The sequence below is a fragment of the Caretta caretta genome, chromosome 1 (assembly GCF_965140235.1).
Source record: "Caretta caretta isolate rCarCar2 chromosome 1, rCarCar1.hap1, whole genome shotgun sequence".
NCBI lineage: Eukaryota > Metazoa > Chordata > Testudines > Cheloniidae > Caretta > Caretta caretta.
The window spans coordinates 231,171,198-231,194,758 of record NC_134206.1 but is presented as its reverse complement, the minus strand read 5'-3'; the positions used below and the strand labels follow the sequence as shown (position 1 = coordinate 231,194,758).

Below are 23,561 nucleotides of genomic sequence, written 5' to 3'. Positions count from 1 at the left end.
ATGCATCCACGGAGATGTAAAATCGTACCCCACGGTGCGGGTCCCCATTACGGTGCATGGAGTAACGCAGTTAATGAATGTGGCGGTGGCATCATCTCTCGCCTATCCAGTGATCCTGGGCCGGGACTGGCCAGACTTCGTCGAGATGCTCCAATCCCTACCCACCAAAGAGGCGTTCGAGGGAGCCCCGCCTGAGAAGAGGACAGGACCTGACTCGAGCTCCGACCCTGGAGCGGAACCAGGCCCCACCCCCGGGCAGGAGGGCCTGGAAATAGCGGGTCCCCCTCCTGACCTGGTGGACTTTAGCCAAGATCAAAGGGAGGATCCTACACTCCGGTTTGCCTACGAGCAGCTGGCCCGGGTGGATGGTGAGGTCGTGGAGACGCAGCGTACCACCCAGTGGCCCAGGTTTGAACTCAACCACGATCGGCTCTACCGCCTTGACCGAGACCCCCAGACCCAAGAGGTCCGGACCCAACTCGTGGTCCCCCGCATCCATCGTCGGGGTGTCCTGAAGCTTGCACATGACATCCCGGCTGCCGGCCATTTAGGGCAGGAAAAAACTGTGGCCAGGGTCCTGGCCAGGTACTTCTGGCCCAGTGTCCACCGTGAGGTGAAGGAGTATTGTGCGTCGTGCCCGGACTGCCAACATGCAGCCCCGGCCGGGGTACGGAAGGCCCCCCTGGTCCCGTTACCAGTCGTAGGTGTACCATTTGAGCGGATAGCAATGGACCTGGTCGGGCCTTTCCCAAAAAGCATGGCAGGCCATCAATACATCCTCGTCCTGATGGACTATGCCACCCGCTTCCCGGAGGCCATCCCCTTAAGAAGTATCACTGCCCGCACTATCGCTGCGGAGCTCGTGAAGATCTTCGCAAGGGTGGGCCTCCCACGGGAGATACTCACTGATTAAGAGACCAATTTCACATCTAAGCTGTTCCGCCAGGTATGTGCCCTATTGGGGATTAAGAAATTGCAGACCTCGGTCTACCATCCCCAGACTGACGGATTGGTTGAGCGGTTCAACCGGACCCTGAAGGGGATGTTGCAGTGTTTCCCCACCCAGGATCTCTGCCAGTGGGACCAGTTGCTCCCTCCTTTACTACTGGCTATTTGAGAAGTCCCACAGGCGTCCACGAAGTTCTCCCCATTTGAGCTCCTCTATGGGCGGCGACCCCGCGGGGTGTTGGACCTCTTGAGGGAGACTTGGGAACACAACCCGTCCGCAACACAGGGTCTCTCGCAATATGTCTTACAACTGCAGGGGCGGCTGGCGCGGGCGGGTGAGCTTGCGAGGGAGAACTTAAACACCGCCCAAAGAGCCCAGGAGCAACACTACAATCGGAGCGCCCAGGCTCGATCATTCAGGCCAGGGGACTGAGTACTCCTCCTGCTCCCCTCGGAGGAATCAAAGCTTTTTGCCCGCTGGCAGGGTCTGTATGAGGTCCTCCGCCAGGTAGGGCCGGTAACTTATGAGATTCGGCAACCTGGTCGCCGTAAGGAAAAGCAGATTTATCATGTGAACCTCTTAAAACCTTGGCAGGACTGGGAAGGGCTCATAGTGGCCCCATATCCCCCCGAACCGGAACTGGGGCCCCAACCACCTGAGGAGTCGGATAATGGTGAACCCCAGCTAGCAGACACTCACCGTCGAGCAGCAAGAACAGGCACTCTGCTTAGTGAGGGCGTTCCCCAAGACGTTCACCACGAAACCTGGGCGGACTACGCTCACCTACCATGTGATCCAGACGAAGCCCAGGGTGGTGGTTCGAGAGACAACCCGGCCATTGCTGAGGCAAATGTGGGAGGCCGTAGAGGAGGAAGTCCAGGCGATGTTGGAGCTGGGTGTTATTGAGCCCTCCCAGAGCGAGTGGCGGAGCCCCGTCGTCCTCGTACCAAAGCCCTGTTGTCCTCGTACCGAAGCCCGATGGGAGCCGGCCGTTTTGCATTGACTTCCAGAGGGTCAACGCCATCTCAAAATTTTACGTCTATCTGATGCCCCGCATCAACGAGCTCCTCGACCGGCTCGGGAAGGCCTGTTTATCACCACTTTAGACCTCACCAAAGGGTACTGGCAGATACCCTTGGATCCCAGGTCCAAAGAGAAGACCGCGTTTGCCACCCCTTCCGGGTTATACCATTTCACCCAGATGCCTTTCGGCCTACATGGGGCCCCGGCAACCTTCCAGCGTTTGATAGACCGGGTGTTCCAACCACACACGAAATACGCGGCGGCCTACCTGGACAATGTGGTCACCTATGGCAATAACTGGGAGGAGCATCTTAACCAACTAGCGGCAGTCCTCTGGGACCTCCGCGCAGCCGGGCTGACAGCCAACCCGAAAAAATGCCGAATTGGGCGTGTCATAAATATAAAGGGAAGGGTAAACCCCTTTGAAATCCCTCCTGGCCAGGGGAAAGCTCCTCTCACCTGTAAAGGGTTAAGAAGCTAAAGGTAACCTCGCTGGCACCTGACCAAAATGACCAACGAGGAGACAAGATACTTTCAAAAGCTGGGAGGAGGGAGAGAAACAAAGGGTCTGTGTCTGTCTGTATGCTGCTTTTGCCAGGGACAGAACAGGAATGGAGTCTTAGAACTTTTAGTAAGTAATCTAGCTAGGTATGTGTTAGATTATGATTTCTTTAAATGGCTGAGAAAAGAATTGTGCTGAATAGAATAACTATTTCTGTCTGTGTATCTTTTTTGTAACTTAAGGTTTTGCCTAGAGGGGTTCTCTATGTTTTTGAATCTAATTACCCTGTAAGATATCTACCATCCTGATTTTACAGGGGGGATTTCTTTATTTCTATTTACTGCTATTTTTTATTAAAAGTCTTCTTGTAAGAAAACTGAATGCTTTTTCATTGTTCTCAGATCCAAGGGTTTGGGTCTGTGGTCACCTATGCAAATTGGTGAGGCTTTTTATCCAACATTTCCCAGGAAAGGGGGGGTGCAAGTGTTGGGAGGATTGTTCATTGTTCTTAAGATCCAAGGGTCTGGGTCTGTAGTCACCTAGGCAAATTGGTGAGGCTTTTTACCAAACCTTGTCCAGGAAGTGGGGTGCAGGGTTTTGGGAAGTATTTTGGGGGGAAGGACGCGTCCAAACAGCTCTTCCCCAGTAACCAGTATTAGTTTGGTGGTGGTAGCGGCCAGGCCAAGGACAACGGGGGGGAATATTTTGTACCTTGGGGAAGTTTTGACCTAAGCTGGTAAAGATAAGCTTAGGAGGTTTTTTTCATGCAGGTCCCCACATCTGTACTCTAGAGTTCAGAGTGGGGGAGGAACCTTGACAGGGCGGGAGGAAACCACTTACCTGGGGTACACCTTGGGCCGGGGACAGGTCCGCCCCCTCATCGGGAAGGTCCAAGCACTTCAGGAATGTCTGGTGCCGACCACGAAGAGGCAAGTACGTCAATTTTTGGGCTTAGCTGGTTATTACTGGCGGTTTGTGCCCCACTTCGCAAGCATTACAGCCCCGCAAACGGAGCTCTTGACCAAGGACAGTCCCCGCCGGGTGCATTGGTCCAACGAATGCGAGACGGCCTTTCGAACCATCAAAGAATGGCTGTGTAGCGATCCAATACTCTTCAGCCCCGACTTTCATCGTGACTTTATTGTCCAGACAGATGCCTCAGGCGTTGGGCTTGGGGCGGTCCTCTCACAGGAGGTGGACGGGGAGGAACACCCGATTGTTTACCTCAGTCGGAAGCTGTTCCCCAGAGAACGGAACTACTCCATCGTGGAGAAAGAGGCCCTAGCCGTTAAGTGGGCAGTCGATGCTCTCCGCTACTACTTCCTTGGGGCCCCCTTTATACTGGTTATGGACCACGCACCCCTGAAATGGCTCAATAAGATGAAGGACAATAATGCCAGGCTGATGCGATGGTATCTCACTCTGCAACCCTATGCCTTCACGATCCACCATCGGGCGGGACGAGACAACGGCAATGCGGATTTCCTATCCCACCTTGGAGAAGGTGGGGACGCCAGCTCCGAAGATCGGGAGCTGGATTTGAGGGGTGGGGTATGTAGGGAACCAGGGTGGCTCCCCTCCGAATCAGAGGGTAAAGAGCCACCCTCTGAGCCTGAGTGGGCGGGGCCAGGCCAAGTTTCCGCCAATCGCCGGAAGGGGAAGGTTGGGACAGGAAGTACAAAGGGCGGGGCCCTCTGCCCAGTGAGGAGAGCACCAGGGAGGGAGACAGACACAGGCTGCTCCCTCGCGATCCTGCTACTGAACCAGGCGAAGCCCTGGGCAAGGAGGAGCCTGACCGGGGGGGAAGGCCTGTGGCAACCAGGGCTGCCGGCCGCTGAATACCCAGAGGACCTGGAGGGGCCTGACTGCAGCCCGGGCCAGCGTGAGTCCAATACCGAGGGGGAGCGGGGGTGGCCCGCAGCCGAATACCCGGAGGAACCGGAGCTGCCCGCAGTGGATTACCCGGAGGAGAGGGAGGATCCGGAGCTGCCCGCCTGAGAGAGACCGGGTAGGAAGTAGCCCAGGGGCCCAACTACACTGGGGGGTGGGTGTGTTTGGTCAGCGGGTGCGGATTGCCCCACTGACCCAGCGGCGGGACCTTCGCCTCCCGCCACTGTCAGGGCCCTGGGCTGGAACGCAGTGGAGTTGGGTGGGCCTGCGTTCCCCTACCCCGGCGCTCCCCTGCCTGAGGGGCGCACTACTGACTCTTGCCGGCGCTCCCCTGCCTGAGGGGCACGCTACTGACTCTTGCGTTCCCCTCAGGCAGGGGAGTGCCGGCTACTGACTCCGGCTGGCACACCTTCCCGCTAATTCCCCAACGCCCGGGAGGTGGGGCTGAGGCCTGCTACGGAGACCATTGCTCTCCATCGCCCCTAGGGGCTCGGAGGACCGACCGACGCCTGTCACACAAGTATAGGGAGTTAAGACAGAAAGGGTTACAAACAAGTGAAAATGCTTTTTCCAATAGCTAAGACCTACATTAATAAGTTAGTCTTTATTCGAGGTAGTTGCTTGAAAAGGAAGACTGTGAAGAAACAGCTGACTAGCTCTTAGCCAGGATCCTCACACAGTCCAAGATGCTGGCTTTCCTGGTCTCCTCGGGTGAAGGATAACTTAAGGATTTGTTCCCCTCTGCGTATAGTCCAGTAAACCTTTGAAATGCATCCCAAGATGAAGTTGCTTGTCCCTGCTGGGTGTGGGCACCATGCGGTCTGGTGTAGACTTCATGCTGTCTCCCCCATCCCCCACCAATGATTTTTACAATGCAATGGTTTCTTTCTGCAATCTTTGATACAGATGAATAGCACACCAAATTTGGCCACACCCTGGCATGAGAGGTTAGGATTTCTCAAAAAAAAAAAAAAAAAGGAAGAGGTTATTTATCAACTCCTCCTGACATTCCTGGTTTAAACATCTTTTGGTCACAGACTTTAAAGGGTAATATCCGTGACTATATGTAATTCCACATATAGCATTCGCACATACATTTCACAGTGATGTTACTGACCCGTGGGTTATTAAAGGATACCTCACAAGGCTTATATTGTCCAGATATCATTCAAGTAGTATGTAAGGTATGAAAACAGGGGTGTCTAGGATCACACAATCAAATACCATTTGTGAGGCTCATTTTACAAGATGCAGACAGTCCATCTTTCTGAGAATTAAATTCTTCAGTAAAGAATAATTATGGGAAGGCAGTTAAACCAACAAGTTTCAGAACAAGTGACACTTACTCAATCACTTCAGGAGTGAAGGTTATTCAAACTCTCTCAAATAAGGAGATTTGGCATAAATCCGAAGACTAGAACCTACCTATTGGGATTTGCTGCTTGTAGCCCATTCTCATTTGTTACGATAACTTTGTAACAGAGTTCGTTTCCAGGATTTGGTTTCTTTTTCAATTCGCCTTCAATTTCTTCATTATCATCTTCTTCTTCCTCCACCTCCTCTACTTGCATTATTCCAAAAAACTCACCAGCATCAAACACCTGAGAATGAAAGCACCATATAACTAGAAGCATTCAGTTGAAGTGGTAGCACTACAATCTATCCTGAAGTTACCCGACATACACAGTCCAACGTTTAGAGGTTCTGGCCAGTCAAGTTTGGCCTGTGATTCAATAAACATTTTGCGTTTGGAAAAGAAGAGGTGGAAAGTCTATTGCACAACTTATTCTTTCCCATTTTTGGGTGGGGGGGGAAGGGGTTATTAAAAAGATTCCTTCGTTTACATTGGCCTGGTCTACACTACAAAGTTAGGTCAACGTAAGCAGCTTTGCGTCAACATAACCGTGCATGCCTCCCACCGATGTAACTGCCCCATTACAGTAACACCATCTCTCCAACCAGCATTGAGCCATGGTCGATGTACTTGTGCTGCACTGACCTCAGGATAGACACTTCATTATTTATGTCAACCTTAACAGCCCTCTAGCAGCTGTCCCACAATGCCAGGAGCTGAGTGTTCCAGTTACGGTTGTGAACTCCACTGCCCAAGGGTCATGGAAATCAGAAGACTGCACTCCCCTTTAAAGACCCTTGCCTTTTCCTTGATTGTCCAGCTTGACGACCACAACTAGCAGATCTCCACTGTTGTGTGCAACTGCCCAACTGACTGTGCCAGCTCCATGTTCCCAATGCACTCCAGCGTGGAGTAGACATTGGATCTCCTGGGTCTGTGGGGAGAAGAGGCTGTGCAAACAGCTACTGACCAGCCATAGAAACATGGACATCTATGAGCAGATTGCACAGGGGAATGCAGGAGAAAGGGGTATGACAGGCACGAGCAGCAGTGCCACATGAAAGCAAAGGAATTGCACCAGGTGTATCAGAAGGTCAGGAAGGCCAACAGTCAATCTGATGCTGAGCTGCAGACCAGCTGCTTTTACAAAGAGCTGTATGCCGTATTTTGTGGAGACCCCACTACCATCCCACAGACCACTCCAGGAAGCCCAGGTCACAGGCCCCTGGTATGAACAATGAGCACAAGGAGGAGGATGCGGGACATGCAACTAGGTGGTCCAGCTAGGTCATGAACCAGGATCTGTTTGAGACTCCACTGCAGTCTAGTCAAGCATCAGCGAGCCCACTCCAGAGGAAGGAACCTCGGATAAGTGTGTAAATTTATTTCCCATTAAAGTGATGGCAATCCCAACTTAATAGGACATAGCTATCGACTTGCATTAATTTTCTCGTACCAGAAGAGGAAGTGATACAACAAAAAGAGAGAGCACAGTTATCTGCTTTTCATTCTCTGTAGAGATAGGCAGGAGGGTGGGGGGACACCACGGGGAGCAGTTTGTTTATATCCCTTGAATCCTCCTGAGATATCTTGATGCAATTTTCATGGATGCACACTGCAAACTTCCCCCAAAGGTTTCTAGGGAGGGCTGCCTTATTTCTTCCTCCACAGCAGGACACTTTCTGTATATGATAACTTCAGCAGGCACCATTGCAGTAAGAAGGCTAGCAGCACATGGGCCCAGGTGACTTTGGGACATCAGCAGCAGCTGTGCTCTCTTGTGCCTTTGTTTCCCTCTAGAGAGGGACATCAGCTAAAATCACCCCCACTGTGGAAAAGGGTGCCAATATTCAGTGCTATTGCCCTAGACTTATAGTTTCATGCAACCGAGAAATTCCCTCATTTCCCTCACCCTTGGTGGGCTGTACTCACCATGGCTGGAGCTGTGAGTGGTGCCATACACAAGCACTCCAAAGCAGACATGTCAATGAGCATGTCTTGTTTAAAACTTTGTGGGAGCTAAGGAAGGGAGTTCTGAATCTTAAGTTTTGCTTTCCATAGCATTCCACGACAATGTTTTATCTGCAGCTGCTGCCACTGCGGACTTGAGGGTCTTTCCCTTCACACCCATGGAATGCCTGAGCCAGATCAGGAGGAGAATGAAGAGGCTTCAGGATGACATGTTCAATGAGATACTGCAAGACAGTGCTGCATCAGACTGTTAGCAGAGGACCTGGAGGATGAACCTAACCTCCAGATAGCCGGAAGAAAGGAGACAGGAGAAAGGCCTGGGGGTCCCAGCAGGAAAAGAGAAGGAGATGCACCAGGACACAAATGGGCTTCAGCAGCAGCAAACATGGATGCTGCGAACTCTTCTGGACCTACAGGTTCAACAATCATGGGCTTGCCTCCCTTTGCAGTAAATGGTGAACTCCATTATGGCACCTCCTTACACCTACCCTCAATATTCCACCTGGCATCAGGGGTCATATCCCTACCTCAACCACTCCCGCCCGGGGAGCATTAAGGACCATCACAGCTTCACATACAGCAACCATGACTCTCACAGGTCAGTGTATGTGTAGGTAAAATGGACATGAAAGTTCTTTCCCCTTGTTAAAGTCTGTTCCATTAAGTTTTTTTTTTTTTTGCTTTTAAATTGCACAGATTTTTCTTTGTACTGGTTTTATTGCTGTGATGGTCTATATCCATGTATTCAGCCCATGCATACTATTATGATAATCTTTGTACAAGTATGCCTTTGAGGTATCATTTGAAAACTCATAACTCACTGGTCAATACTGTCCTGTTAAAATGTGTGGGCAACATTGTAAGTTATCAGATTCCACTGTATTGTGTTACTAAGACATATTCCGCGTCTGGGGAGTGGCCAAACCAATTCTTCAGAGACAAGACAAGCTGATGCCTCAGCCAGCCATAAGCAAGTCAAATGGACCAATACATGCTTAAGTGGGTATTCAATGGCAAGAAAAGGGACATAGATAAAAAAAATCTATATATTAAAAAAGAGCTTGGTGTTCTCGTCCACACGGACATTTTATCTCTTGAACCTCAGCTGGAGATGCTTCTCGAACAAGGGACAAAACTGTAAGAAGGGAGGGCAGACGCCCCAAATCATTCCTTCCTTTCTCTCTACCTACAGCATCCATGAGACCTGAAGAACAAAAGGCAGCAGCATTGCACTGGGGGAGGGATCCTGACTGAAAGAAGTTCAACCAGTAGAGCTGCTGAAACACATGGAGAGAGAGACTTGGCTTTGAATTTATTCTAGTTTAAGTGAGGCATTAGTTGAGTTTTATTTTTCGTGTAACCAATTCTGACTTTTATGCCTCATTACTTATATTCATTTAAAAAAAAATCTATCCTTTTGTACCTAATAAACTTGTTTGATCTAAACCAATGTGTTTGAATTGAAGTGTTTGGGAAACCCCATCTGGAATAACAGGATTTGTGCATCTCATTTTCTATTAATAAAATAATGGACTTTATATGAGCTAGTATTGTCCAGGATAGAGCTGTGCAGTACAAGACGTACATTTCTGGGGAAAGTCTGGGACTTTGCTCTGCAGTGTAATTCAAGGGCAGCTGGCTACAGCACTCACACACTATAACTGGGAGTAACTTACATGCTGGAGGCTGTGTGTGCAGACCAGAAGTGGCAGCTCTCATAGCAAAGCAGTGTAAGAGGCACCCCGGGTTAGAGAGCTGAGGAGACATAGCTGTTCAACAGTCCAGACTGTACCCTGGGTATGTCAGTTACCGAATAAAATTATATTTTTTAAAATAAATACTTCTTTATTAGTTTACAATATATGCTGCGGAGTGCCTAGCAGTTCTGAAAGAACACTTGTTACAGTGTAACAACTCATACAATCAGGGACAGTAAAATAATCATAAGTGTACAACAAACACCGCAAAATAGGTGGATAGACAGTGTTATATTCTCAGATATACACCAAGCACCACACAACTCTTAACAGGCCCCCAAGCAGCCAGGCCAGGTTGAGCACAGTATGCCACAATGCATTACTGTGGTTCACTGTTAAAAGTTCTCTTTCAATGCCTCCCTGGTCTACGTAGATCTGCGTCGAGCTTTTCTAATAGCCTTTGCGTCAACCTGTTCAAACTCAGCAGACACCTGCTCCACCTCCGCCCTCCACACCGGCAGCAATTTTTCCACCTTTGCTTCAGATATTATGCAGGACACAGCAGGGGACTACAACCATTGGAAAGTTTTTCCCCACTGAGATCTAATCTTGTGAGTAAATAAACGTCAGCATCCCATCGATCTACCAAAAGCGCATTCAACTGTCATTCTGCACCTGCTGAGCAGGTAGTTGAATCTTTCCTTGGCGCTGTCGAGGTGGCCAGTATATGGCTTCAAGAGCCACGGGAAGGCTAGGTCTCCCAGGATCATTACTGGCATTTGATCACCACCAATGGTGATCTGCTGCTTGGGAAAGAAAGCCCCTGCTTGTAGCTTTCTGAACAGTCCTGTTTTCTTAAAGAGGCGAGCGTCACCCACCTTCTCTTACCAGCCCACATTGATGTCAGTGAAGTGTGCCCAGTAATCCATCAATGCCTCCATAACCACAGAAAAGTAGCCCCTTCTGTTGATGTACTTTGTAGCAAGGTCGTCTGGGGCTAAAATAGAGATGTGTACCATCTATTGCCCCACCACAGTTCAGAACCCCACTTCTGCAAATCCATCCACTCGGGCCTGCATATTGCGAGAATCACATCTCTAGACAGCGGGAGACGATTAATAGCCCTGCACAATTCCATGACAACGCCCCCCCCACAGTGAATTTTTCAACTTCAAAATGATTTCCCACTGACTGGGAGCAATCTGGCATTGCAAGTTTCCACAGTGCTATCGTCACACTTCTCCACTGTGAGTGCGTCTCTCATTTTGATGTCCCTGCACCGGAAGGCCGGGGTGAGCTCGGCACACAGCTCCAGGAACGTGCCTTGCACATCTGAAAGTTCTGCAGCTACTGCTCGTCCTCCCAAGCCTGCAGCACGATGCGATCCCTCCAGTCAGTGCTCATTTTTTGGGCCCAGAAGCAGCACTCCACCATCTGCAACTTCTCCATGAATACCACCAACCACCTTGAATTGGTTCTTACTGCGTTCCGCACTGATTTGGTTCTTCTTGGCTCAGCAAACACAGTAGGATTGTGCATCCTGTGCTTGAAAAGCTTATGAGAAGAGTGCAAAGCCGTGCAGGCTTCGTGCCTCTGTCAGAGATGGTGGCCAACGAGGAGGGCTGCATACGTTCATCGGATTTTTTTTAAAGGTGCAAAAGTTATGGAATATAAATGACAGTATGGGATGGAGGCAGTTGCGTGCTTAGAAGTTGACCCCTGGCTCCCAGTCATGGCTGCGCTACTCGTTTGTCCCACCATGCATTGCCAAAACTTCCCTAAAGACAGTGCATTGTACAATGGCAGGTTGGACAGTGGGATATCTACCCATGGTGCACTGCACTGTGCATTGATGCAGGCACTCCTGAGGATTATGCACAACACCGACAAAAGGAGCCAAGTGCACGCACACTCAAGCACTACATAAAGCCAAAGTAACTTGCGTTGACCAAAGTTTTTAGTGTGGACATGGCCAGAGACAGGAAGTTTTTGTTCCACAGTCATTAGTAGTTCTGTCCCTTTGTTTACTTATGTCACAAAAAGTCTTTTTAGAAGCTGAAAATACAGGACCAAATTCACTTGTGCTTTAACTTCACTAAACTCAACAGATTTAAATCTGGCAAGAACCTAGCCTTAAACTGTTTGGGTATAGGATACAAGACCAATCAATGCAATTTGTTCCCTAGCTCTTGATTGTGTTGATGCATATTAGGGATCCTGATTTAGTCCAAGAGGAAATCTGCCTTTACAATCAGCTCTCAAGTGGTAAGAAAGTTTTCAGCTTGGTTTCTTTTTACAAGTTATATTAAAGAAAAATGTATTTTACATTGTAGTTTAACGATGAAATGCACAAGTTTACTCACCCTTGGGCATTCAGAATGATTTCATGCAGTGCTGCTAGTTAATTTCTATGCACTTACCTCTATTACTATCATCAGAGTTTCTCTGGGGTTTGTTTTCAGTCCTTCCTATCACAGCTGCAGGATCATGATCTAGAGTCTAGACTAATTACATAGGTTACGAGAAGTCTTTTCTGAGATCCTAGCTGATGTGAACTTGTACGTCTGTTGCACAACCATGAAATGTCTCAACTATATCTGCTTTTATAGTTTCCAAGTCCAACATCTACTTTTAAAAACAAAAAACATAAGAGATTTCAAATCGGACAGAAACTTAGTACAAAAGCTGCTACTTCTCTAAGCCACTTAGGTCCACAATGTGACCAGACAGGATCAGGCAGATCGTTAGTTCTCTCCACATTGTTTAAGAAGGCATTAGAATTACTTGCACAAAGCTAATCTGATTGAGAAAAAAAAATGTGGAAAAATACTGAAGAATTATTGGTTTAACATGTCAAGTCTGGAAACAATACCAAGCCCCTAAAAGTCTCACTAATTCTAAGCACTAACAGCTTCCTACCTGAGTGAATTCACTTTAAGTAATCAGTTTTTCTCTGCACCTCACAAACCAGTGTTGCTTCAAGATAATTATTTTTATTAATCCTCCTAGCAGGAGAACTGTGGAAAATCAACTAAGCATCTGTGAAGCAAAACTAGTCAGGAACCATACTTCTACATTCTAGGGTAACCTACTGTAGCATCAAGTTTACAGCAGAAGGAATAGTGGGTGGGCTGCTACGGAGGAAAGATGGAAAAATATCTAAGGGTTTTATAGTATAGCCCGTCACTGGAGTATCTGAGCACCATCCATGCAAAAATCAATAGGAACACCAAAGTCCCTAATGGATTTCATGGAGTCTCCAGCACTTCCGCTTTATGGGGTCAGAACTCTGCTTGGGGTAGGGTTGAGGGATATGGTGTTAGTGATGTGTTGGCTAGAATTTACATACATACTGCTGGAATAAAGACGACTAGAGTTTTTAAAGCAATATTACTGAAGTTATATTTTAATTAGGAATATATTTGCTGTTACACATTCCAGTGGACACCAGGACCAGAGAGCTAGTAATTTCAGTTTCCCTTTAATGCAGATAATCACTGTTGGAGTTTGGATAGCGATGGAAAATACAGTTGTTTAGCAAAAGGTTGTAACCTTGTTTGACCAGTATTAATAAAATAACAGAAACCCCCAACATACCAACTTTGTGTGTGTATGTATAGGCCAATATTTTGTAGTTCACTGTGTTACTTGTAACTGAGAAGGGATTACATTTCACTTAACTAAAGCTTTGTTCCTCCTGCTGCAGTTTTCCTTAGACCAGCATTTTCCTGATCTGCTCACTAGCTTACTCCCCAGCTCAATAAACTCACACACTGTAAACTCATTGTGAATTAAGAATGAAACCAGCTAACACCCAAAACAACTTTCTTTACATATTTTTTAAAAATTACAAGATATTAAGATGCCTGGAAGTGAACAGTTAAGGGATCCATCCATTTCCCCGCCGCAGTATTATCCCTCATCACTTGCTATCACCAACCCACTCACAGTTAATTTTACATCTGCTTTTTGTTCTACGATTAATAGAAGCTGTTAATGTTCTACTTTGTTTCTTAAATATCAAAAAGGAAAATAACCCCATGGTACATTAAGCAATATAAACATTTAGGTTCTTACATAGTTGAGGCCCCATGTAACCGAGATTCTGTGGCAATGGATGTTGCCATGGAAGCCAACCCTTGCACACCTTTGGCCACTGAAGTCTGCCACAAAAAAATCTAAGCTTTTTGCATTGAAAAAAAGTTCCTATCCCTCACAGACTTTAAGGCCAGCAGAGATCATCTTGATTACCTAGTCTGGCCTCCTGCACATCACAGGCCACAGAACTTGACCCACCTAATCCTGTATTACAGATGCATAACCTCTGGCTGAGATATGGAAGTCCTCTAATCATGATTTAAAGTTAGAGAATCCACCACTTACTTCAGTTAAAACCAGCAAAGGACATGTGCCCCATGCTGCAGAGAACATAAGAATGGCAATACGAGTCAGACCAATGGTGCATCTAATTCAGTATGCTGTCTTCCAATAGTGGCCAATGCCAGGAAGGCAAAAAAAAAAAAAAAATATCCCAGGGTCTCTGCCAATATGAGCTGGGGGAAAATTCCTTCCCAATCCCAGATATGGTGATCAGTTGGACATTGAGGATGTCAGCAAATCCCACCACCCAAACACCTGGGAAAGAATTCACTGCAGTAACTCAGAGCCCTTCCATCTAGTGTCCCCTCTTTGGCCAACAGATATATTTGCTACTAGCAGTCGCAGATTGCCTACAATAGCATTTGGCCTATCATACCATCCTCCCCTCCATAAACTTATCAAGCTCAGCTCTCAAACCAGTTAGGTTTTTTTGCCTTGACTGTTGTCAAGGTTCCTCCCCCACTCTGAACTCTAGGGTACAGATGTGGGGACCTGCATGAAAAACCTCCTAAGCTTATCTTTACCAGCTTAGGTCAAAACTTCCCCAAGGTACAAAATATTCCCCCCGTTGTCCTTGGCCTGGCCGCTACCACCACCAAACTAATACTGGTTACTGGGGAAGAGCTGTTTGGACGCGTCCTTCCCCCCAAAATACTTCCCAAAACCCTGCACCCCACTTCCTGGACAAGGTTTGGTAAAAAGCCTCACCAATTTGCCTAGGTGACTACAGACCCAGACCCTTGGATCTTAAGAACAATGAACAATCCTCCCAACACTTGCACCCCCCCTTTCCTGGGAAATGTTGGATAAAAAGCCTCACCAATTTGCATAGGTGACCACAGACCCAAACCCTTGGATCTGAGAACAATGAAAAAGCATTCAGTTTTCTTACAAGAAGACTTTTAATAAAAAATAGCAGTAAATAGAAATAAAGAAATCCCCCCTGTAAAATCAGGATGGTAGATATCTTACAGGGTAATTAGATTCAAAACATAGAGAACCCCTCTAGGCAAAACCTTAAGTTACAAAAAAAGTACACAGACAGAAATAGTTATTCTATTCAGCACAATTCTTTTCTCAGCCATTTAAAGAAATCATAATCTAACACATACCTAGCTAGATTACTTACTAAAAGTTCTAAGACTCCATTCCTGTTCTGTCCCTGGCAAGAGCAGCATACCGAGAGACACAGACCCTTTGTTTCTCTCCCTCCTCCCAGCTTTTGAAAGTATCTTGTCTCCTCATTGGTCATTTTGGTCAGGTGCCAGCGAGGTTACCTTTAGCTTCTTAACCCTTTACAGGTGAGAGGAGCTTTCCCCTGGCCAGGAGGGATTTCAAAGGGGTTTACCCTTCCCTTTATATTTATGACAACTGTTCTCCTTGGAAGGCTGTTCCAGAACTTCACTCATCGGACAGTTAGAAACCATCATCTAATTTCAAGCCTAAACTTGTTGATGGCCAGTTTATTTCCAGGGTTCCTGCCCCACTCTGAACTCTGGGGTACAGATGTGGGGACCTGCATGAAAGACCCTCTAAGCTTATATTCTACCAGCTGAGGTTAAAAACTTCCCCAAGGCACAAATTCCTTTCCTTGTTCTTGGACGGTACTGCTGCCACCACCAAGTGATTTACACAAAAAAATCAGGAAAGGATTTTATGCTACGCTTATCTTTATGTTTATAACAGCCTCGACTACTCTCCTTGGAAGGCTGTTCCAGAACTTCACTCCTCGGATGGTTGGAAACCATCATCTAATTACAAGCCTAAATTTGCTGATGGCCAGTTTATATCTATTTGTTCTTGTGCCAGCATTGGCCCTCAACTCAAATAACTCCTCTCACTCCCAAGTATTTATCTCTCTGATGTATTCATGCAGAATAATCGCCTCTCTCCTCAGTCTTTGTTTGGTTAGGCTAAACAAGCCTAGCTTCTTAAGTCTCCTCTCATAAGGCAGGTTCTCAATTCCTCTGATCATCTTATTAGCCCTTCTCTGCACCTGTTCAGTCTGGATTCATCTTTCTTAAACATGGGAGACCAGAGCTGAACACAGTATTCCAGATGAGGTCTGACCAGTGCCTTATATAACAGAGCTAACACTTCTCCGTCTCTACTGGAAGTGCCTCGCCTGAAACATCCTAGGACTGTATTAGGTTTTTTTTCCCCAAGGCTGCATCACATTGGCAGCCCAGTCATGCTGTGATCAACCAATATGCCCAGGTCTCTCCCCTTCACTGTTGTTTCCAACTAAGAAGTCTGCAGTTTATAGCAAAAATCCTTGTTGTTAGTCCCCAAGTACATGACTTTGCACTATTAGATTTCATTCCGTTTCTATTACTCCAGTTTTCAAGGTCATCCAAATGCTTTTGTAGGATATTCCAGTCCTCCTCCATTTTCGTAATACCTTCCAACTTTATGTGCTCTGTAAATTTATTACCACAATCCCACTTTTTGCGTCACCATTAATAAAGATGTTAAATAAGATTGGCCCCGAGATGGATCCTGGAGGAACTCCACTCGTAACTTCCCTCCAGCCTGACTGTTCACCTTTCAGTATGACCCGTTGAAGTCTCCATATTTGTGAAGATAGCCTTGAACATGGTTCTGAGATGTGTGAATTGCTCCCAAGTGAGGACAGCCAAACTCGACCTCGTTCATATTTTCAAGGTAATCTGCATTCATCACAATTGGGTTTTTAACCTCAGAAAACTAAAGGTGACACTTTTAAGCATTTAATTGAATATTACCTTGGCAGAAACATCTAGTTAACATACTTATCCCACAATTCCAGCCTACTTCCTCACGTAAGCATGCCCCCTAACTGTCCTTTATCCAGCTGCCAAAGCTTCCAGCACCCCTGACAATTTCCATAATGTAGCTGTGCTGTCAACCAACGCAGAAATCTTCAGCATACTGAAAGTGCAGGAGCACTGCACAATACATTCAATAATATCTCAGTGACGAAGCCTGTTAGTACTGGCTGTATTGTTCTTTTTCCTGCTTCATCATAGCCTCAATTTCCAGCTGAAATGAAACGACTGCAAAGATTCTGTTTGCCACAAATGAATGCCCCAAAATCTAGAGGCCGTATCACAGAACCGAAGTTCACCTTGCTATAGAACACACAGGACTTCTTCACAGGGTAGCGGGTGGATAGAACAGCGAAATGATTATAAATACAATTGGATTGCTCTGTTGGGGTTCATAAGCTTACGTAAGTCGTGCAAGTCTGTACTGAACTATACGGTGTAACAACTACACGTTTAACTTTTTTGCAGTACAAAAATACTGTGCATTACAATATACTAGAAATGGGATTTTATGATGTCCTAGTAATTTGTTACAGATGTATATAAGATGCAAATTTTAGGAGGGGAAAGGATGAAGTATTATATGGCAGGAGGGAACTGGCAGTCTCCCACATGGGGATGGGAAAATGGTTTATTTCCAAGAGACACTCTTACCTTTTCAGGGAACAATGTTTTGAAGTGTAGAATTTTTGGAATTAAACGTGACATGATTTTTAGCTGTTGGCAGAGCCCACAGGAACACTTCTAAACTCTTTTTAAAGTTCTTTTGTTTGTTTGGGAGATTTCAGTTTTTTTTTAAATGAGAAAACCAACAACTTAAGTCCAAACGACATAGATGACTCACAGGAGAGGAAACCTGCTCCAAAAACATCTTATGAAGACCATTAAAACAGACCTCCTGCATGTTTCGGCACATCCAACAAAGATAGGAATGTGTGCATGTGCACATGTGTTTGAGGGTTGTGTTGGGAAAGAGCTCTATTTGTATGAATTGTAGAGGTACTGACGGGGAGAGGGGAACTTTTATCTACATTAAAACACTCAAAATTCTATATTGCTAGAAAATTTTAGGCCTTGCTTAAGTTAACATAGAGAAAAGATTCCTTCCACCCAACCAAACACAGGGGACTTTCCCCTCTTCCACTCCATGACTCACTGGTTTTCTTTAACTTCTACTCCATGAAGACCCCACAATCCCTTTCAACCACCCTTCCCATGCCTGCCATTTCTCCTGCCCCTCCTACTCCTGCCTCTCTGAGAGCTCCCCATTCTATGTAAGGAAACATAGCTCAGTGTCGCTCTTTTCCCTACATGTCTATCCCAGTCCACTGCCTCTTCACCATAATTCCTTCTGAATTTCTAGCCCTCCCCCAGATGACCTTCGCTCTAGTTCTATGGGAGCAATAGCATCTTTAGCAGTAGATCCTGGTGTCAGCAGCAGGCCAATTTCTCTATATACATTTATTAAAAATGTTGAACATTGCTCGGTGTACAAGCAAACAGAGTAACTTGGACTACAACCATGAGCAAAAGGAACAGAGAAACAAGTACAGCATCCTGCTACCATATGGCAGCTCTCTGCACAAAGCATTTCTCTGCCCTGCCCTAATAGACAAGGAGTCAGGACCAGACATTCTTTAGCAAAACAAAACCAAAAAGCCACAGTCTGATTTTAACAGACCAGTCTGACAGTTTATGAGTTCCTCTTAGCTTCCCGACAAGGCAACCATTTAGCACTCAGAGCCTCTTCACCAGTTTTTTTTGTTTGTTTTTTTAACTGCCTCCTGTTTACATCCTTCCTCTAATAAACTCCTACTTAACTCATTCCTCGGCCTTCCTATCTTGGTGTGAGAGTAGGTAAGTCCTATTCCAAGCTATTTTTATTATTCTTTCCACACTCTTTTACATCCATATATGCATTTTTGTACAGGAACAGTTTGCGATAGGAGTGAATATGATAAAAGAATATTATTAAGGCTGCAAAATCAAGCACTCAAAAGTTAGGAGATGCCAGAATTAAGGCTGCCTTTGCAAACTTAATTCAGTCCCATTGTGCACATTTATTAGGATACAGTCTTTAATCACATGAGCACATAAAATTTCCCCCCTCAAGACTCTGTACTGAATGAGGCAGGGGTCTGGGAGCGTGGTGGGGGTGAGAGATAGAATGTGATCACAAAGACTGAATCATAATTAAGGCTAAGATTTTGTGACTGATATTTTTAGTAAAACTTATGGACAATTCGGGGCAAAAAAATTAAAATTCACAGAAGCCATGACTTGTCCATGAGTTTTACTAAAAATATCCATGACAAAAATGAAAAGGAGTACTTGTGGCACCTTAGAGACTAACCAATTTATTTGAGCACAAGCTTTCGTGAGCTTACAGCTCACTTCATCGGATGCATACTGTGGAAAATGTAGAAGATCTTTTTATACACACAAAGCATGAAAAAATACCTCCCCCCACCCCACTCTCCTGCTTGTAATAGCTTATCTAAAGTGATCTCTCTCCTTACAATGTGTATGATAATCAAGGTGGGCCATTTCCAGCACAAATCCAAGGTTTAACAAGAACGTAGGGGGGGGAGGGGGAGGAAAAAACAAGGGTAAATAGGCTACCTTGCATAATGACTTAGCCACTCCCAGTCTCTATTCAAGCCTAAGTTAATTGTATCCAATTTGCAAATGAATTCCAATTCAACAGTCTCTCGCTGGAGTCTGGTTTTGAAGTTTTTTTGTTGTTGACAAAATGGGTATCTGAGTTTCCACACCGCCTGAAGCGGGCAGCTGTGCAGGGGCTACGCAGGGGTGTGCAAACTACAGCCCGTGAGCCACACCACGCGGCTCAGCCCAGCTCCAGCGCTCCGGCTAGGGTGCTGGGTCGGGGCCGCGCTGACACTCCTGCTTGACCTTTTGCTCTGTCCCGGTCCCAGTTCTCTCTCTTTCCCACCCCTGGCTCCTTGTCTCAGTCCCAATCTTCTAGCCCAGCAGTCCTAGTTCCTCCTCCCAGTCCCGCATCCGATCTATCTCTCTCCCGACCCTCCCCATCCCACTCTCCTTGTCCAGCCAATCCCAGTCTCCCCTTCCACTGCATCTCCTTGTCACCTCTCCTCACCTGTCCCACCCACTGGTTCCTAGCTTATCCAGTCAGTCCTGGTCTCCCTTGTCCAGTCTCCGTGTTGCCTCCCGGAATTCAATAAGGCCAACAACTGCCCCCCAGCCCCAAGTGCTCTTTCCCTCAAGCACTCCCACTCACAGCCTACCCTCCTCCGCTTGCCCTCCCGACCTCAACTCCCAGCCTCTCCACCCAGCTCCCAGCCTCCTTGCCAAGCTAGTCTGTCTCTCTAACTCCCCAGGCAGTTTCTCCCTCCTCCCCCCACCACTTCCAGACTCAGACTCCTTGTCTCAATCTACTCCTTTCACTCCTCAGGTGTGGCTTTTGTCCCCTCTGCATTAGAATCAGACAGACAGCTTCCTCCTCCATTCTGTCTGGGTCCCAGTAAGGGCGTCATCTAGAGCACAGGACAGACTCACTCCCTGATCTCAGTTCTGGTATCCAGCCCCACCTCAGACCATAGCAGCCACTACCAGGAAATTCCAGCTTCAGCCCTATAGCCCTGGGCTGGAGGGAGCATGCTCAGATGGCACATGCAAAGGCAAGTCTGCACTAGGAGGTATGAGATGCTCAAGTGGGCCCAGTAGAGACAGAATCTTTAGGGATTTAGATGTTAAATTCTTACAAGTGGCTGATGAGCGTGGGTGAAATGCCATTTTGGGGCAGATTTTCCACAGGCACATCCCCATCATGAAGGCCCATCCCTCACATCCCTGCTCCAAATCATGCTCCAATCACGGAAAAGTCACCTTTTTGTTGTTTTTAACATGGGCCAAAATAAAATAATAATAATAGTTCTTTGAAACAGATGAACAGTTTGACTAAAATTTTCCACAAAATTTAGCATGAGGCAGATACCAGCATGGAAGATTTCAGCCCAAATGTTTAAAGTTTGGCAAAGTCTTAAGCAATTTGAAACAGGGTCTTATAATGAGACCTCTGTGGCAACCTTAACAGCAGCAGTGTTATCAGGCTTGCCTATAATATGATCACAATTTCCCCCCCATTAATTCCCCCTAAAACATGTAAATAAATTTCTCCCCAGCAAAGCCAACAAAACTTGCAAATGGGACTCCTAAGCATATGTGTTGTGTATGAAGTCACTCATGTGAAAGTCGTTTCAGGACTGGGACAGAATTTTGAGTTTTTAGGCCAAACCATTTTGGACATATGATAAAAACAAAACAAAAAAAAAAAAGTGACATTTTAAGAAAGTCATCAACAAGAAATTATTTAAATTGCATCATTTTAGAACCTCTTTTTTCTTTGTATTTTTTGAACTTCATAGGAATTTAGTACCCAAGGATAAGATGTGCAGATGAGCTATCAGGCACTAAATTATTTTGGGGGAAATTGTGTAAATGAAGATGAGGTGGATCTCCCACCCCTCCCGGTTTGTTTTAAAAAGTCAAGTTAAGCATAAAAAGTTTAAGCTAGTTTCCTGTTGTAACTTTGAAGTGGCTACTGCCAGTCTGTAGTAAGAAAACATGAAGGGGGAAAGTCCACTGGTGCAGTGGCAGTACATGTTCCCATAGAGTTCGGTATAGTACTCTAATCTCCAGAGCTAGAGCCAATTCAAAGGATGGCACTTACAGGCTCTCAAGAGAGCTGGATGGAGCTGTTCTTAACCAGAAAGCCAAGTGGGCAAATCTGGAAGTCAAATGGGTTGATAAAGAGAGTTTTTTTGTTTGTTTTAAAAAAAAAAACCACACCAACCCATGATACGTTAAGGTTACTGAAAACACCAATATTTAGATAAAACAGCTCACTGGTTTTTTAATGACAGGTTTCAGAGTAACAGCCGCATCCAATGAAGTGAGCTGTAGCTCACGAAAGCTCATGCTCAAATAAATTGGTTAGTCTCTAAGGTGCCACAAGTACTCCTTTTGGTTTTTTAATGTCCCCTTTAGTGCCAAGTGCTGGGGGCTACATGATATAGCAAGGCCCTCTCCCCAATGTTCTTTAGATCTCACTTATTGCATAGCACCACCCGTCAGCTTCCAAAACCCCTAAAGCCTTCTATCAATGATTACACGATGTTAGGGATATATTTCCTAGTTATAGCTTACTATTTTAGATTCACAAAACACAGCTGACAAAAAATTTCACTCTCTCCTGCGCTATGGAGCAATAAATCGATTCATACCTTTTTTCAAAACTGCCAGGAAACCTCCTCTGCACAGGTCTATATTTTAAGCTTTCCAAGGACATTGTCTTTGGGTGTTCGTACAGTACCTAGCACATTGGGGGCCACGATCCTTACTCGGGCCTCTACACACAACTGCAATATAAACTAATAATATAGAGAAAGGTTTTAGAGTAACAGCCGTGTTAGTCTGTATTCGCAAAAAGAAAAGGAGGACTTGTGGCACCTTAGAGACTAACCAATTTATTTGAGCATAAGCTTTTGTGAGCTACAGCTCACTTCATCAGATGCATACTGTAAAAAGATCTTCTACACTTTCCATACACACAAAGCATGAAAAAATACCTCCCCCCACCACAGCACAAATCCAGGTTCTCTCACCTGCTGGAAATGGCCCAACTTGAGTATCATACACTTTGTAAGGAGAGTGGTCACTTTAGATAAGCTATTACCAGCAGGAGAGTGGGGTGGGGGGAGATATTTTTTCATGCTTTGTGTATAAAGAGATCTTCTACATTTTCTACAGTATGCATCCGATGAAGTGAGCTGTAGCTCACGAAAGCTTGTGCTCAAATAAATTGCTTAGTCTCTAAGGTGCCACAAGTCCTCCTTTTCTTTTTGCGAATATAGAGAAAATACTATTATTTTGTTATGGGTTCTAGGAGCATTTGCCGCGTGGTTTAATATTTTTGGAGTTTTTCCCTTTGTCACGGCCCTCCCCCACCGAAAGCCAAACTATACTGAGGAAGGAAGAATAACTTCAGCTGCATGTCACGTGCTAGAGAGGTTTAATTAGTATTTGTGCAGCATTTTAAAGATACCCAGACCTACAGACTGTGATGATGCCAAATATCATCATTAGCTTCAGACACTTGTAGAAAGATCCAGAGAAAAGCTCTCCACACACTTCCCGTTCCTCCCCTAGGATGTAAGGCCAACCGCGCACGACTTCAGAGCGCCCAAGCGAGCCGAGTTTCGTTTCCAAGCCAGCCTGAAGAAGAGAGCGGAGCGGTTCAGCGGGCTCCCTGGGAAACAAAGCGGGGAGAAAAGCCCTTCCAGCCAGGAGATCCTTTAACCGAACACCGGCAGGAAAGTACCACCCTCGGGGACACCGTGCAGGCGGCTCCGGCGCCTGCCAGGGATGTTCCCGGGGGACCCCCCCTCCACGCCCCGGCCCCGGCCCCGGCCCCGGCCCCGGCCATGCACGGCGCCCACCCGCCCACCTCGTTCTCCAGCTTGTGCCGCAGGCGCTCCCAGTAGAGCGGGGGCACCCCCGAGGCGCCCAGCGCCGCTCCGTGCAGGGCCACGAACGCCTGGTGCTCCTCGGGGCGCTCCCCCTCCATGCCGCCGCCGCCGCCTTTGGGGCGTCTCCCTGCCATCGCCCGCGAGCACGACGCCAAAGCCTGCTGGGCGGGGACTCGCTTTAAAGGCACAGGGCTCCCCGTGCCGCTCGCGGGGGCTGGAAATCACCGAGCGCCCGCAGTCCGGGCCCCTCCGCTGCAGGGGTGGTTTGCACCGGGGTTATTTCCTCCTCCCCACGCCTGCCCCCCGGAGCAGTGAGCGCGGCGCCATGTGCGAGAGCCGGGATGCACCCGGCCGCTGCAGTAGCCCGTTAGCTGGCTGGCAAATAGGCAACCGGCAAAAAATCACCTCCAGATTTCAACCACACCAGCGTGGCGTGGGGTGGGGTTTTTTTTGTTTTTTTGGAGGGTGTTTCGGTTTGG

At 46.8% G+C, this 23,561-nt stretch overlaps 1 protein-coding gene across 1 annotated transcript in view; it reads right to left on the bottom strand.

The window, feature by feature from the left end:
• Positions 1 to 23,250, bottom strand: part of TTLL12 (tubulin tyrosine ligase like 12) — a 67,610-nt gene extending 44,360 nt beyond the window's left edge. The window contains exons 1-2 of the mRNA XM_048825441.2: positions 23,061 to 23,250; positions 5,790 to 5,965 (exon numbers count right to left, since the gene is read on the bottom strand). Coding sequence (XP_048681398.1) covers positions 5,790 to 5,965; positions 23,061 to 23,216 — 332 coding nt within the window. The 5' untranslated portion in view covers positions 23,217 to 23,250. The remainder of the gene's footprint in view (positions 1 to 5,789; positions 5,966 to 23,060) is intronic.
• Between the last annotated feature and the right edge of the window lie 311 nt (positions 23,251 to 23,561).